The sequence below is a fragment of the Hyla sarda genome, chromosome 5, assembly GCF_029499605.1.
Source record: "Hyla sarda isolate aHylSar1 chromosome 5, aHylSar1.hap1, whole genome shotgun sequence".
Classification (NCBI taxonomy): Eukaryota; Metazoa; Chordata; class Amphibia; order Anura; family Hylidae; genus Hyla; species Hyla sarda.
The window spans coordinates 227,564,755-227,581,837 of NC_079193.1; the positions used below are offsets into that span (position 1 = coordinate 227,564,755).

The following is a 17,083-nucleotide window of genomic DNA, read 5'->3' on the forward strand; positions in this document are numbered from 1 at the left end:
GTGGGTCACATATGATTAGTTCCCCGATGTGGGGGGGACAGCGCAACGCTGGGCTGATAATTAATTGGGGGGGGGGTTAGAGAAGCAGAGCAGTGCCCATGAGTAACTTATTAGTTCCCCGATGTGGGGACAGCCAATGCGGCTGATAATTCATTCGAAGGGGGGGAGGGTCCCGACCGGTATTGCGGTATGAGAAAAATTCATATCTTACAGCCAAAAAATACAGTATTCGGTATTAACCGGTATATCGCCCAGCACTACGCCAGCATCAGCAAGGAAGCATAGGACATGAGAAGTCGTCTGTGGTCACCACCTGCAGAATCACTCCTTTATTGGGGGTGTCTTGCTAATTGCCTATAATTTCCACCTGTTGTCTGTTCCATTTGCACAACAGCATGTGAAATTGTCAATCAGTGTTGCTTCCTGGGTGGACAGTGTGAGTTACATTGTGTTAAGTGTTCCCTTTATTTTTTTTGAGCAGTGTATTTTTACAGTCTGGTGCACTGGTATTTTGGCTGTCCTCCAACAGGCTTATTTTAAGGGAATTCACAGTTATCTGCTGGACTTCTCAGGTGCTGGTAACATACTCTAAGCAAATGAAGTAGCCATCCAACTATTAAACTCTGATGTGTATACCACATTGGCCAGAGGAATCTCCAGCACACATGACTATTATGTGAGATGTCTGTGAGAAGGCGTGTGTCTACGTCTGGTGTTCATTTATTTAGGGTAGGTCTGAGAGGAAATGCACAAGGCAGTAATCCACACAACAGCAAGCGTTCCTGCAACCTGACCCCAGCCCATAGATCGTACTGTTGCATAAGGACTTTGTTACAATTAGGAACATTTCTGCATGTTTTATAATGCACAGCGATTTACTGAGGGTCTCTATAAAACCGGAAAAGTCACTAGAACAAAGGACAAGAAGGCCTCATGCAGAAAAAGATCTGATGAAGACAATAAAAGGAGCTGCGAATTACAGCAAGTAATCCCATTTCAGCTGTTCCAAAGAAATTAAAAGTGATTTAACCCATTGTTAGGAAATTTTTCTGCCTCAGATTTTGTTGCACATTTGGGGCAGATTACATGCTTTACAACGCAAAGCGTGATAGATGCCATAATGCTTCACAATAGGTAACATGTTGATCTGAAATTGCTGCTATTGTGTAAAAAACGGGTGAAGGGTAAATTCAGACACTGCTTTTCTGTTAAAACACAAAAAACACGCCAGCACATTGCGATACATTCATTTTGTGGCATTTTTCTCCCCCCACAGACCTCTTGGTTAAAAAACAACCATATGTGGACGTTTTTACCTCACAGTCTGATTAGAAATACATGAATCACATGATGAACCATGATTTGTAATTTTAAAAAAAACTGGGCGGTATACCGGTTCATATCGAACACCGAAATTTTTGGGCTGCACGATATCATATGAATTTTTCCCATACCGCAATACCGGTTGGGCCCCTCCCCCTTGGGAATGAATGAATTATCAGCCCAGCGCAGCGCTGTCCCCACATCGGGGAACTAATCATACGTGACCCGCCAGCGCTGTCATACTCCCCCTCTACACCAAATCAAGTTACCTGCGAGCGCTGTTCTGCTCCCCCCACCAAATCATGTTACCCGCCAGCGCTGTTCTGCTCCCCCCCCCAATTAATTATCAGCCCAGCGGGGAACTACTCACATATGTCACCTTCAAGCACTGCCCTCCTCCTCTTTGTTGGGGGCCGCCAGCGCTGGAACTCACTGTACGCCAGTGTTCTCCAACCTGCGGACCTCCAGATGTTGCAAAACTACAATTCCCAGCATGCCCGGACAGCCAACGGCTGTCCGGGCATGCTGGGAGTTGTAGTTTTGCAACAGCTGGAGGTCCGCAGGTTTGAGACCACTGCTGTACGCTGTATCCCTATGCCCGGGCTGCAAAAGATAAAGAAAATAAACTTTAACTTGCCTACGTCGGCCTTACGCTTGGGATGGGAACTTTGGACAGCCGTCAGCCTATCACCGACCGCAGCGATGTCCCGCCCCGGCCAGTGATGGGCTGAACCCACTGTCATGTAACGAGCTCTGGCCGGCTTCTTACATGACAGTGCGTTTAACCTATCACTGGCCGGACCGGGACAACGCTAGGCTGATAGCTGTCCGACGTTCCAGTCCCCAGCGTGAGGCCGATGTAGGTAAGTTAAAGTTTATTTTCTTTATCTTTTGCAGCCCGCGCATAGGGATACAGCGTACAGCAGTGGTCTCAAACCTGCGGACCTCCAGCTGTTGCAAAACTACAACTCCCAGCATTCCTGGGAGTTGTAGTTTTGCAACAACCCACTGGCGTACAGTGAGTTCCAGCGCCGGCGGCCTCTAACAAAATGGAGGAGGGCAGTCCTTGCGGGTGACATATGTGAGTAGTACCCCGCTGGGCTGATAATTAATTGGGGGGGGGGGGGGGAGCAGAACAGCGCTGGCGGGTAACATGATTTGGTGGGGGGAATGAGAACAGCGCTGGCGGGTAACATGATTTGGGGGGGGAGCAGAAGAGCGCTTGTGGGTCATATGATTTGGGGTGGGTAGGGGTGAAAGAAATACCGTTATATACCGTGGAACTGCCATAAGTTACAAAAATACTGTGATACACATATTTGGTCATACCGCCCAGCTCTATCAAATACACACTTTTTTTCCAATCTACAACAAAAAACCTGTGGCTGAAGAAAGCCAAGGCTAGGTTCACATCCGTGTCCGAGCTCCGTTTGGAAGCTCCGCCACACATGCAGTTTGTGACACAAAAAACTGAGCCGGAGGGTCTATTGCACAATGGACACAGACGGATCCCGACGGATCCCACTGACTTTTTAGGGGTCTGTCTGGATTGTGTTTATTTGCAGGATTTGAGCAAATGGTGTAAATGGTTAAGTGCTCCTCCATAGGCAACATGTATGAACATGAGCCGTATGGTTACATACAGGGAATGTGGATGGAGCTGCATCACTAAAGAGGACAGGGCCACAGAAAAAGCTGACAGTACGAGTAAGCCACTCAATATACCGATCCCCTACTAAACATGTACTGATACTTCCTGTGTCCCCTGCAATTCTGTACACTTCTTAGTCCCTCTCGACACGGTCATGTGACATTACATTGAAGCTGTGGGTTGTTCAGTGAGTTATTACCTTTTTTAGGGTGCACTGAACCTACGGAATGTCTGCTCAGAGAAATTTCCTGGGGAACATTTCATGAACAGAAGACGCCAACTGACTCAGGATTAGACATGCGCCGTTACCACCGACAGCAATGCATATTCGACCCCTTTAAAGAGGTACTCCACCCCTAGACATCTTATCCTCTATCCAAAGGATAGGGGATAAGATGTCTGATCGCGGGGGTCCCGCCGCTGGGGACCCCCGCAATATAGCATGCGGAACCCACCTGCTTCTTGTCTGGAAGCGCTAGAGGGTCTGGGTCCCGACCACGGAAGTCCGTGATGTCACGACTCGACCCCTGTGTGACGTCACGCCCCGTCCCCTCAATTCAAGTCTATGGGAGGGGGCGTGACGGCCGTCACGCCCCCTCCCATAGACTTGCACTGAGGGGACGGGGCGTGATGTCACACGGGTCCAGTCGTGACGTCACGGACTTCCGTTCCCGTGGACGGGACCCAGACCCTCCAGCGCTTCCAGACAAGAAACAGGTGGGTGGCGCATGCTATATTGCGGGGGTCCCCAGCAGCGGGACCCCCGCGATCAGACATCTTATCCCCTATCCTTTGAATCTGGGATAAGATGTCTAGGGGTGGAGTACCCCTTTAATGAAAATCTGTCAACAGTTTCGTGTTGCCCATTCCACAGGCGTTATCACAACAAATGTTTCAGAGAAATCCTAGGTTTAAATCCATTCAGGAACGGGGCTCCGAGTCATCAGGGTTGTCCCTGACAGCTTCTTCCAGCCACACCGGCCTTGAAGGATAGATCACTCCCTACAAACACATAAGGAAAGACCTGGGAATCAAGCTTGGCAGGACAGGGAGAAGCCATCTGTGTCCACCCAGATGACTAGCCAGCCTATTCCTGGATAGTTTTGAACCTATGATTTTCTCTTAAATGCTGAAGTGTTTTAAAGTAAACCATAGATGTGATAACTGATCTTGTCTTTGTATCATGCTTCCTGTGGTGCGGACAGCATGAAACAGCTGACAAGTTCCCATTAATTAAAAGCGTACCTGTCAGATCCCCCCCCCCCAAAAAAAAAACTGTTATATGTTACTCAGTACCTCATACTGATCATGTACATATAAATTTATGTCTCAATCATCCATATTTCACTAAAAATAGCATATTACAGCTGCTCAATGTCTTTCTCATCTTTCCAGAGGGAGGGGGCGTGTCCTTATCTTGCCTGCACTGTGATGACTCCTCCCCATCCCTCACTGTGCTGACTCACTGCTCTTGGGAGCCTGGCAGCCCTGCTCTGTAACCCTTTCCTCTCTGGTTGATAATTGAAGATTGTGTGTGGATAACTTACATCTTCTGAAATAAGTGCAAAGGTTTAGTGCTAACAGTACAGTGGATTCCTATGTTATTTATGTGTATCATCCTTTGCCACTCCTGTAATGATGGGACTTGTAGTTTTGGAATAGTTAGAGGTACAGTGTTTGGATAACTCTTTATTGCAGCAACGTTGCCTTCAGCTGTGTGCCTACAGCTTTTGCAAACTACAACTCTCAGCATGCCCAGACATCCTTTGACTGTCCAGGCATGCTTGGAGTTGTAGTATTGCAACAGCTGGAGGCGCATGTTTGGTAAAACTTGTTAAAGCAGTGTTGCTGCAGGCTACTTTCTTCCTGCAGCCTTGTCAATCAGCCATCTCATGTCCATGACCCTTGGACACACTCATGCAGCTGTGGGGCTCATCAGTGTCTAAAGGAGGTATGAGGACCCCTAGTGGTGGGATTTTCAAAGGCAGTTTTCTTTAATAAAATGTGAACAATTTTTAAAGAAGTATATTAGAAAAACTATTGTTTTGCCAAGATGTACAACATATAAAAAGTTTTTTATATCTGACAGTGCCCATTTAAGGCAGTGTTTCAGTGCAGAATCCACAAGGAAAATCTCCAACAAATCTGCCATGTCTGAACGTGCCTTTATAGGCAAAAGCTCTACTTCTTGCCTGCACTAGTTGAGGTACATGGAGGGGAAGGTTCATGTACTGAAGGAAGCCTGGACATGGGGGTGAAGACTTCCTACAGCTTGGAGAGTGTCGCGCGCGTCCGTAGAAGGTGCACTTTGGGTGAATTGAAATTTTGTAATATCTACTTTTTGCAAAGACTCTGCCTAAAATATTGTGAATTTTTAAAATTTTCACTAAAAGCAATTTATAAAGAAACAAAAGGTGCCAGCTAGATAACGGTTTCCAGAGCCTCCATTATTTTAGGCCACCTTCATAATGTGTGAGCATCATATTTCTGCATTCCTATATTTCTTTTTGTATCAGTTGGTGCATCTATTTTCACCAGTCACCTTGACGTGGACTGTTGCGCAGACAAGCAATGAAAAGGTATACCAGTAATAAGCTCCGTCTGACAGTCGTAGTATTTATGTTCCTGACAGCCCATTAGGCAAAATAACAACACAAAATGTGCAACCACAGACAGGAAAAAACTTTCAAAAATATACAGTGATCCCTCAACTTACAATGGCCTCAACATACAATAGTTTCAACATACAATGGTCTTTTCTGGATCACTGTAACTTGAATCCAGACACAACATACAATGCTATGGAATCTGTGAAACGTGTCAATGGCTGGAAGAACCGACCAATCAGAATGGATATTTCACTGGTAAAACCCCTGTATTACTAAAGTGCATGCACTGACTGGTGTCTGGTAGCGCCCCCTACAGTACAGGGAGGTATTACATGTTCTGTACTGTTTACCTGTGCCAGGGTTAGCTTCTCCTTTGGGCATCAGGTGAGGGTCCATGCACTGACTGGTGTCTGGTAGCGCCCCCTACAGTACAGGGAGGTATTACATATTCTGTACTCGTTACCTGTGCCAGGGTTAGCTTCTCCTTTGGGCATCAGGTGACGGCGGCTCCATTTTCCTTTTTTTAGGACATTGTGTGTTCTGTACAGGACCCTGAAGAAGCTCCTGTCCTCTACATAGACCAGTGTTTCCCAAAGAGGTTGCCTCCAGCTGTTGCAAAACTATAACTCCCAGCATGCCCGGACAGCCTTTGGCTGTCCGGGCATGCTGGGAGTTGTAGTTTTGCAACAGCTGGAGGCACCCTGTTTGGGAAACACTGAAATAGACAGTGATTTACAGCTCCCAGCAGATCTTTCTTACTTTTATATGTAAGGATTTGCTATATCTGTATTAGTTATCTACTTATTTATCTTTAATCTCACTTTTTCCTATTTTTGGATGACATTTTGGGGGCTTCAGAACCAATTACCAGGTTTCCATAGAGTTCTGGTCTCAACATACAATGGTCACCCCAGAACCAATTAATATTGTAACTTGAGGGACCACTGTATACGGTAAGAGATCGTCACAAAATCTGTTTCTCCCACAAGCACAGCAAATGATTTCCTCCATTCTGTTCCAGCACCTGCAATAGCCTTCTAAGCCCCTAAGCAATCCAGGACCAGTTTCCAGGCCAGAGGGGTGTTACCTGTTCTCTCCTCCTTGCTTGTTGTTGGCGGGTAGAGGATGCAGCACCGTCTGGTTGCCTTCCATCTCCACAATGCATTTTGTATTCAGATCCAGCTCTAAATCAAAGAATTGTTGGTTACAGATCCGAGCCCCAAGACCATTGACAATACAGCACTTCATCCCCTGCTTGCAATTCCTCTTTCTGCCAAGACGTCCCAAGAGTGGAACAAGTTCAGTAACTTTCCCATAACCCATAATGGACAGTGAACTACCCAAGTGCCCGTGATTGGCATGAGATTGTATCTCTTCTCCTGGCACTACAGGAGGGCATGATGAAAAGCTTCCCTGCTATACATAGGGTGCCTGCTATGGTTCTTTGTAGGTGACTTAAGTGGTTATGCCAGTGTTCCCCAACCAAGTTGCCTCCAGCTGTTGCAAAACTACAACTACCAGCATGCCCGGACAGCCAACGGCTGTCCGGGCATGCTGGGAGTTGTAGTTTTGCAATAGAAAGGACCCTATTTGGGAAACACTGGGTTATGGGATTGCTCATGGATGGAGTGACTTACCCTATGTGACTCAATGTGCCCACCACAATGGGGGACTATAATAAAGTGGCATAAAGTGGAATGCAGTTGTTTGAAATGGTGTTACAGGGGCACTGCCAGTGCTGAGGGAATGTGGGCATTGACCATCCACTTGTGGCATTGTGCCTAGGGTAAGTATTAATGTGAAAAGGAGAATGAAGGGTAATAGGGTGTCTGCCATCACCCAGAGGACCTATCACCTGCCAGACTATAAAGGGTGGCAAGGGTTAACCGCTTCCATAAACTTCACAAAGTTTTCTTCACCCACTAATAATGAGGCGGAGGAGGGTGAAGGTGCCCCCCGTGAGCACACAGCAGACTCCCCGGTGCCCCGTGCATGTGACAGAGGTCAGCCCCGCTCCCTGGCACCGCACGGGTTACTTTCCGCACTCCTCCAGAGTTTAGCAGCTCCCTCCCTGGTAGAAGCCTGTTCCTATTACCTCTCCGGTTCACGGGCCGGACCCTGACCGCCACTTTCACCTTGCTATCCGACATTTTATCATCCGATCAGCCACCCAGGAGGACCGCGCATAAGAAGCCACCGCCGCCCCGGGGCCACACAATCCGCCTCAGATCAAGTGCTTATGGGAGTCCCCAGAGCGCTGCTGCAGATGTCGCCTGGTGGTGGCGGGAAGAAGAATATCCCCCCGGGTAAGAAAGCCCATCCCGGTACCAAGCAGCGCCCAGTGTATGGCTATGTGTGGCGGAGAAATCCCGGTGCTGCGCCTGTCGCCATTATCATCTGTGAGCAGGCAGGAGCTGAGCCTAGTGCGGGCGCTGCTGCCAGCCCCTCCCTCCCCATTCTCCTCCTATCCTTGGATTCAGCCTGGCTCAATCCTTCCCAAGACATAGCCATGCCACCTACAGGACACCACGGAACAAGGCACCTCAGGGGCTCACCGGGAGGGTTCTGCTGGGGCCCCCCGGGAGGGTTCTGCTGGGGCCCCCCGGGAGGGTTCTGCTGGGGCCCCACCGGGAGGGTTCTGCTGGGGCCCCCCGGGAGGGTTCTGCTGGGGCCCCCCGGGAGGGTTCTGCTGGGGCCCCACCGGGAGGCTTCTGCTGGGGCCCCACCGGGAGGGTTCTGCTGGGGCCCCCCGGGAGGGTTCTGCTGGGGCCCCCCCCCGGGAGGCTTCTGCTGGGGCCCCCCGGGAGGGTTCTACTGGGGCCCCATCGGATCTCCTCACTCTCTGGACTTAAAGGGTAGCTCCCACCATCCTATTTTTTTTTCTGTCCCTGCCTATTGCCAATCTATCCCTAACCCCCTCCCTGCTTTTAATTTTTATTTTTACTATATTAAAAATAACTTTTGTCTGCCTGGCAGTGTGCTCACTACCAGGCATACTTCCCCTGCAGGCACCACGTCACTGATGCCTGCTGGGGGGGGACTTCCGCCCTTAGTTCATCTACACAGGGTGCCTCCAGCTGTTTCACCACTACAACTCCTAGCTTGCCCTGACATCTATTGGATGTCAGGGCATGCTGGGAGTTGTAGTATTGAAACAGCTGGAGGCACCCTGTGTAGATAAACTATTAGTTAGTTACATGCAACGCTAGCCCGTCCCCTCCGTCTCCCTCCCCCCACACCATACCCCGCTCCCTCCATCACAAACCCCCCTCCCGCATACCCTGTTCCCTCATTACACTTACTGCAGAGTCTGGCAGCGGGCGTGCAGGGACAGCGGCGGCGACGAGGCAGCGGCGGCGATGTGCGGGAGGAGTGGCCTCCCAGCCAGTGGCCGGGGAGCCAATGCGCTCGCTCCCTGCCTGTCTGATTGACAGGCAGGGAGCGAGCGCAGACTGAATGAAAAAGGACCGACCGCATCAGTCCTTTTTCAGGCGTGACGGCCACTAGGAGGGAGACCCCTAGTGGCCGGTTTTCAAATGTAAATTAAAGCATTTTAATAAAAAAAAAATAATAAAAGTATATTAGAGATATGTTGTAGTACATAAGTACTACAACATATCAAAAAATAAAGTTGGTGACAGTGCCCATTTAAGTCAGTTTCCCAACCAGGGTGCAAAACTACTACTCCCAGCATGCCCACCCAGCCAAAGGTTGTCACACCAAAATATGTATTCCAACATAGACACGTATGTGGTTATCTATGTCTGAATAAATATTTTGGTGTGAACATCTAGTATCAGCAATTACACCATCATTCCTGAACGATTTTGCACCAGAACATTTGGGATTATTATTCTTTTTTTTCTATCAGGGATCGTAAACCGGTGGCCGCACCGTTTTAACCCCTTAGGTACTCAGCCTATTTTCACCTAAAGGACTCAGCAAATTTTCGTTTTAGCATTTTTGCTTTTTCCTCCCTTTCTAAAAAAAAAAAAAATAACGCTTTCAATTTTGCACCTACAGACCCATATAAAGGCTTGTTTTTGCGTCACCAATTGTACTTTGCAATGACATCACTTATTTTATGACTTGCGGGGAAACCCAAACAAATTATTTGTGGGGTGAAATAAAAATAAAAAAAAGACACCATTTTGTAACACTTCGGGGCTCCCGTTTCTACACAGTGTAATATTTGGTAAAAATGGCACATTATCTTTATTCTGTAGGTCCATACAGTTACAAAGATACCTAATTTATGTAGGTTTTATTTTATTTTAATACTTGAAGTTATAAACTACATGCACCAAAATTAGTATGTTTAAAATTGGCACCTTATGACCCCTATAACTTTTTTATTTTTCCGTATATGGGGCGGTATGAAGTCTAATTTTTTGCGCAGTCATCTGTTGTTTTTAAAGGTACCATTTTTGTTTTGATGGGACTTTTTGATCGCTTTTTATTAATATTTTTATGATATATGAAGTGATCAAAAATGCACAATGTTAGTGATCAAAAATGCACAATTTTGGACTTTGGTATTTGTTTACGTGTACGCCATCGACCGTGTGGTTTAGTTAACCTAATATTTTAATAGTTCGGACATTTACACATGCAGCGATGCCACATTTTTATTCTTTATTACATTATTTTATTTAAAAAATGGGAAAAGGGGGGTGATTTAAACTTTCAATAGGGAAGGGGTTAATGAACTTTTTTTTTTTTAACCCATAGGGGGCTAAAACATGCAATCTTCTGATTGCATATACGGATCAGTGCTCTGCCATTGCAAAGCACTGATCAGTGTAACCGGCACTCTGCTGGGCAGGCATGGAGCAGTAGATGGCCGATCGGACAACGGAGAGGCAGGTGAGAAACCTCCCGTCATCCGGTAAGCTGATCGCGACATTGCGATTTTGTAACGATAGTCCCGATCAGCTCCGGGATTCTTTGACTTTCATTTTAGACAACTTTGATCGTGGCGTCTAAAGGGTTAATGCCGGACATCGGCCCGATCGGCCGTGCCCGGCATTAGCTGTGGGTCCTGGCTGCCCGTTGCAACCCGGACCCTTTGGGTTTAACCCGTTCTCTGCTAGTGAGAACGATTTAAACATGATAAACGGGACCAGGGCGTACAGGTATGCCCTGAGTCCTTGAGGATCATGGATGCAGGGCGTATGCATACTCCCTGCGTCCCCAAGAGGTTAATTACATTAAAGCTTTATAAGTTGTCTTTATTACACAACAACATCAAGTGAATGGTAACCTGGAAGAGATTTCTCTCACTCTGTCTATTTTAACCCCTTAAAGAGTAGCTCCCACATCTGAATTTTTTTTTCTGTTCCTACCTATTTCTAATCTATCCCTAACCCCCTCCCTGCCTTTAAAAAATAAATTCTACCTTATAAATGTCTCATCTTCTGCCTGTCTGTCTAGCTCTGGAGGAAGCCGACTTCCCCAGCAGGCACGACGTCACTGATGCCTGCTGGGCGCCGACTTCCGCCCTAACCTCATCTATGCGCTCTATGCTGCGCTCCTGTCTCATGGATGAGCGGCCAATAGCATGGCAGGCAGGCAGGCTGCTCCGGGGTCTCCTCCTCCCTGTTTAGCAGTGTAGTGTTATCCATGGAGGAGTATAGGAGCATCACCCACCTGCCGTGCTCACCGTCGACACCCGGGACCGAAACAAAGTACGGGTAAGTGAAATAAGATCTCACTTACCCGTACAGGACATGTACAGTCCTGTTGTATCAGCACAGCACGGAGATTCAGTAATGCGCTGCCTCCAGACTGTAAATGCCGGGGGCAGGCAGCCAATGAGGCAGCTGCGAGGCCAGGCAGCCAATGAGCGCAGCCCCGTTGTTCACAACGCTCGCTCCCGCCCGTCTGATTTACAGGCAGGGAGCGAGTGCAGACTGGCTGAATTAGGACCGATTGCCCGGCCGGCATCGGTCCTAATTCAGTCGTGACGTCACGGCAGGCTGCAGCCGACAACTAGGAGGAAGACCCCTAGTGGCCAGTTTTCAAATATAAAATACACTATTTTTAATTTTAAAAAAATATAATGAATCTATATTAGAGATATGTTGTAGTACATAAGTACTACAACATATAAAAAAAAAAAAAGTTGGTGACAGTGCCCATTTAAGGACTTTTCCATTTTTGCACTTTCGTTTTTTCCTCCTCACGTTTTAAAAATCATAACGCTTCCAGTTTTCCACCTACAGACCCATATGAGTGCTTGTTTTATGCGCTAACAATTTTACTTTGTAATGACAGCAATCATTTTACCAAAAAATCTACGACGAAACCCAAAAAAATTTAGGTGGGACAAAAAAAAAAAGCCATTTTGTAACTTTTGGCTGCCTCAGTTTCTATGCAGTGCACTTTTCAGTAAAAATGGCACTTATTTATATTTTGTAGGTCCATACGATTAAAATGACACCCAAGTTATATAGGTTTGATTTTGTTTTACTACTGTTAAAAAATTATAACTTTTTGCACGAAAATTAGAACGTCTAAAAATGTCCTATTCTGACCCCTATAACTTTTTTTCTTTTTTCACATATGGGGCGGTATCAGGGCTATTTTTTTGCGCCGTGATCTGAAGTTTTTATCGGTACCATCGGTTTTTGTTTTGATGGGACTTTTTGATCTCTTTTTATAATTTTTTTTAGGGTATACAATGTGACACTTTTTTTAACGTGTACACCATTGTCCGTGCGGTTCAAGTAACATTGTATTTTTATAGTTCAGACATTTGTATATGCGGCAATACCACATATGTTTATATTTATTTTTGTTTACATTTTTTTTAAATTGGAAAAGGGGGGTGATTCAAACTTTTATTAAGGAAAGGTTTAATTTATAAAAAAAATAAATAAATTTCTTACAGGTTTATAGCCCCTATAGGGGATTATAACATGCAATCTTCTGATTGCGTACACTGTTTAATGCTATGCTATAGCATAGCATTGATCAGTGTTATCGGTGCTCTCCTGCTCCAGCCTGGATCTCAGGCATGGAGCAATAGAGCGACAATCGGACGTCGAGGAGGAAGGAAGCGGACAGATTAAAATTTTGCACCTACAGACCCATATAAGAACTTGTTTTTTGCGTCACCAATTGTACTTTGTAATGACATCACTTATTTTATAACAATCTGCTGCGAAACAAAATAAAAAAAAACGTATTTGTGAGGTGGAATTACGGTTACAGGGATACCCAATTTATGTAGGTTTTATTTTATTGTACAACTTAAAAAAAATTATAACTACATGCAGCAAATTTAGTATCTTCTGACTCCTATAACTTTTTTGTTTTTCCACATACGGGCTATATGAGTGCTCATTTTTTGCGCCGTGGTCTGTAGTTTTTAAACAATACCTTTTGTTTTAATGGGACTTTTTGATCGTTTTTTATAAATTTTTTATGGTATATGAAGTGACCAAAAATGCACAATTTTAGACTTTTTGCATGCAGCGGTACCACATATGATTATTCAAATTTTTTATTACACTATTTAATATAAAAAATTAGAAAGGGGGGATTCATGCTTTTATTAGGAAGGGGTTCATTCACTTTTATTCACTTTTTTATTTATTTATTTTTTACACTTTATTTATTCTTTAGTTCCCATAGGGGGCTTGTTACTCCGAGCGCTCCGGTTCCCCGTTCCTCCCCGGAGCGCTCGCCTCATCCTCGTTACTGCAGCGCCCCGGTCAGATCCACTGACCGGGTGCGCTGCGATACTGCCTCCAGCCGGGATGCGATTCGCGATGCGGGTGGCGCCCGCTCGCGATGCGCACCCCGGCTCCCGTACCTGACTCGCTCTCCGTCGGTCCTGTCCCGGCGCGCGCGGCCCCGCTCCCTAGGGCGCGCGCGCGCCGGGTCTCTGCGATTTAAAGGGCCACTGCACCGCTGATTGGCGCAGTGGTTCTAATTAGTGTGTTCACCTGTGCACTCCATATATATACCTCACTTCCCCTGCACTCCCTTGCCGGATCTTGTTGCCCTTGTGCCTAGTGAAAGCATTCCCTTGTGTGTTCCTAGCCTGTGTTCCAGACCTCCTGCCGTTGCCCCTGACTACGATCCTTGCTGCCTGCCCCGACCTTCTGCTACGTCCGACCTTGCTTCTGTCTACTCCCTTGTACCGCGCCTATCTTCAGCAGTCAGAGAGGTTGAGCCGTTGCTAGTGAATACGACCTGGTCACTACCGCCGCAGCAAGACCATCCCGCTTTGCGGCGGGCTCTGGTGACAACCTGTAGTGACTTAGAACCGGTCCACTAGCACGGTCCACGCCAATCCCTCTCTGGCACAGAGGATCCACCTCCTGCCAGCCGGCATCGTGACAGGGCTATACCATGCAATCTTTTGAATGTACCGTATAAAAAAGTTTTTTACCCAAATATCCATGGTAAAATGAGGGTGCGCGTGTTTGCGTGTATACCCCGATATACCCCCAGGAAAGGCAGGGGTAGAGAGGCCGTCGCTGCCCGCTTCTCTCCCCCTGCCTTTCCTGGGGTCTAGAGCCCTGCTGCCGGCCCTTCTCTCCCCCTGGCTATCGGCGCCGCTGCCCGTTCTGTACCCCTGACTATCGGTACCGGCGCCCCATTGCCGGCGCTGATAACCAGGGGGAGAGAAGCGGCGCCGACAGCCAGGGGGAGAGAAGGGGCAGCGGCACCCATTGCCGGCGCCGCTGCCCCGTTGCCTGCCCCCATCCCCGGTGGCATAATTACCTGGGTGAGGTCCGCGCTGCTCCAGGCCTCCGGCGTGCGTCCCCTGCGTCGTTGCTATGCACGGCACGGCGCACTGACGTCATGCGCCGCGCCGTGCAGCGTATAGCAACGACGAAGGGGACGCACGCCGGAGGCCTGGAGCAGCGCGGACCCGACTCAGGTAATTATGCCACCGGGGATGGGGGGAGGCAACGGGGCAGCGGCGCCGGCAATGGGTGCCGCTGCCCCTTCTCTCCCCCTGGCTGTCGGCGCCGGTACCGATAGTCAGGGGGACAGAACGGGCAGCGGCGCCGATAGCCAGGGGGTGAGAAGGGCCGGCAGCAGGGCTCTAGACCCCAGGGAAGGCAGGGGGAGAGAAGCAGGCAGCGACGGCCTCTCTCCCCTGCCTTTCCTGGGGCGGTATCGGCGTATAACACGCACATAGACTTTAGGCTAAAAATTTTAGCCTAAAAAGTGCGTGTTATACGCCAATAAATACGGTATATACTGTTCAGTGCTATGCTATATCATAGAATTGATCAGTGTTATCAGTGATCTGCTGCTCCAGTCTGCAGAGCCTGGCTGGAGCAACAGAGGGCAGATCAGACAGCGAGGAGGCAGGTAAGGGCCCTCCCGCTGTTCTCCCGTTTCACCGCGATGGTCCCGATCAGCTCTGCAGAGCTGCTGGGATCATTTTACTTTCATTTTAGACGCTGCAATCAACTTTGATCACGGCGTCTAAAGGGTTAATGTCGGTCGTCAGCCTGATCGGCGGGTCCCGACATTAACCCTGGGTCCTGGCTGCTGATAGCAGTCAGGACCCACTGGGTTTGAAGCATGCTTAGCTCGTGAGCACGCTTCAAACCCCAGTAACAGGACCAAGGCATACAAGTACGCCCTGCGTCCTTAAGTACCAGGGCGCATAGGCCGTGTCCTAAACAGGTTAAGGGGGTACTCCGGAGGAATAAATATGTTTTCAAATCAACTAATGCCAGAAAGATAGATATGCAAATTATCTCTATTAAAAAATCTTAAGCCTTCCAGTACTTATTAGTTGATGTATGCTCCAGAGAAAGTTGTTTAGTTCTTTGCAGTCTGACCACAGTGCTCTCTGCTGCCTCCTCTGTCTGTGTCAAGAACTGTTCGGAGCAGGAGAGGTTTGCTATGGGGGTTTGCTTTGGAGAGTTCCTGAAATGGACAGTGGTGAGAGCACTGTGTTCTGCCACGATTTTTTGTCAGAGTAGAAAATCACATGTGCTTAGAAAATGACCCGATTATAGTCACTAGCTGACTGTGATCAGGTCCGTTGCCCCATCGAAGTTAATGCATTTGTACATATTCAGTGCCTGTCTGTGCACAGATACAATTTCAGCTGTTTTGAACTTTAGAAATCGTATCCATGCATCGGAGGCACTTATTGTGATGTTAGCGCAGCCTAACTAAAAGCTTAAATACAAGGCAGTCTCCCATTTTGGGACTAACTGGGCTATACCTGCTAAGATTCTAAAGTCTGACAGCATAGGGCTCACACAAGGTGGAGTGGTAGTAGGCCCATACAATATATATTGTGGGAGTTTGGGTCGGTAAAGGTGGGCAAATGGCAACATCAGTCTAAGACTGTGACACAATTCAAATGCATGGCTTCTGCAGTTTATTGCCCCCCAAAAATACAACTTTATTCACAGTGGTACAAAGCGAAACAAGACCAGCTTGTCTAGCACCAACTAAATACTTTAAGTGGCCCCCACTATACAAGTGGCTTACTACCAACCACTTGACAAAGCAAACTTAGTACAGATATGACCAGAATTGTCTGTTTACAATCACCCTATATTGTGACTTGTGCCAACTCGAGGGTGTGCTTGCTAGCCCCCTCTTGTTTTTGTGTGTACAGCTCATAAGTTTTTTGAGCCTTTTAAGTGTTTTTAATTGTCTATCTTTTTCATTATTATAACTTTGATCAATAAAGATACATATACCATTTTTGTCTACATATGTTTTGTGGGTGTGCACTTGATATGTTGGAGTTTTTCTGTTTCTCTTTACTGTTAGACACAACAGAAGGACACAGAATGTAAAAGAAAATTCACAGTAAGCCATATAAAACTTAAAAATGTCACCAGACCTTCTGAGTCACGGCTGTTTGTAACAGGAGCCAGAAAGAAAGTTAAAATAATAACAATGAATATGACCATGCAAGCAAAGAGTTAAAGAGACAAAATAAAAAGAAAATAAAAGTATCCACCTTTCCCAGATACCACCTGTCCCAAAGGAGAAAAGAAAAAAAAACACAGAGAGGATATGGAAGAGCAGTTGTTATATAGGCTGGGCAATTAAAATGTTAATAGATACCATCGGCAGACTCTATCAGCAGGTCGGACCCGGGACCAGCATGGAGCAGGTGAAGGGGCCGTGTAAACCAATCGGAGCCCTGCATATATGTTGTGAAAGTGCAGATTGGACAGGGCAGCTGTCATTGCAACTCTTAAGATCACTGCAATTAAGGAGTTAATGACTGCCAATGTCCTTCACTGAGTGTACAGCTGCTGAAAGCAGTTGTCACTCGCAGTCTATGAAGCAAACTCATAGACCGAATGCTGATTGGGACGTAAATGATGTCCTGGTGTGTTAAGTACCAGGGCATAAGGACGTACATTTACGTACATTGTCCTTAAAGGGGTACTCCGCTGGAATTTTTTTTTATATCAACTGGTGCTAGAAAGTTATACAGATTTGTAAATTACTTCTATTTAAAATGTTTAATCCTTCCAGCACTTATCAGCTG

General features: G+C 47.1%; 1 protein-coding gene across 6 annotated transcripts in view; it reads right to left on the minus strand.

Annotated features, from left to right (window-relative positions):
* Positions 1 to 17,083, minus strand: part of KIF13A (kinesin family member 13A) — a 268,080-nt gene that overhangs the window by 206,409 nt on the left and 44,588 nt on the right. For 4 of the 6 annotated variants that reach the window (XM_056521242.1, XM_056521243.1, XM_056521240.1 and 1 more), the window contains exons 1-2: positions 7,679 to 8,035; positions 6,671 to 6,767 (exon numbers count right to left, since the gene is read on the minus strand). In XM_056521242.1, the coding sequence (XP_056377217.1) occupies positions 6,671 to 6,767; positions 7,679 to 7,733 (152 nt within the window). In that variant the 5' untranslated portion in view covers positions 7,734 to 8,035. Of the gene's footprint in view, positions 1 to 6,670; positions 6,768 to 7,678; positions 8,036 to 17,083 lie in introns of those variants that run through there. The other 2 variants (XM_056521244.1, XM_056521241.1) reach the window with 2 other exon arrangements.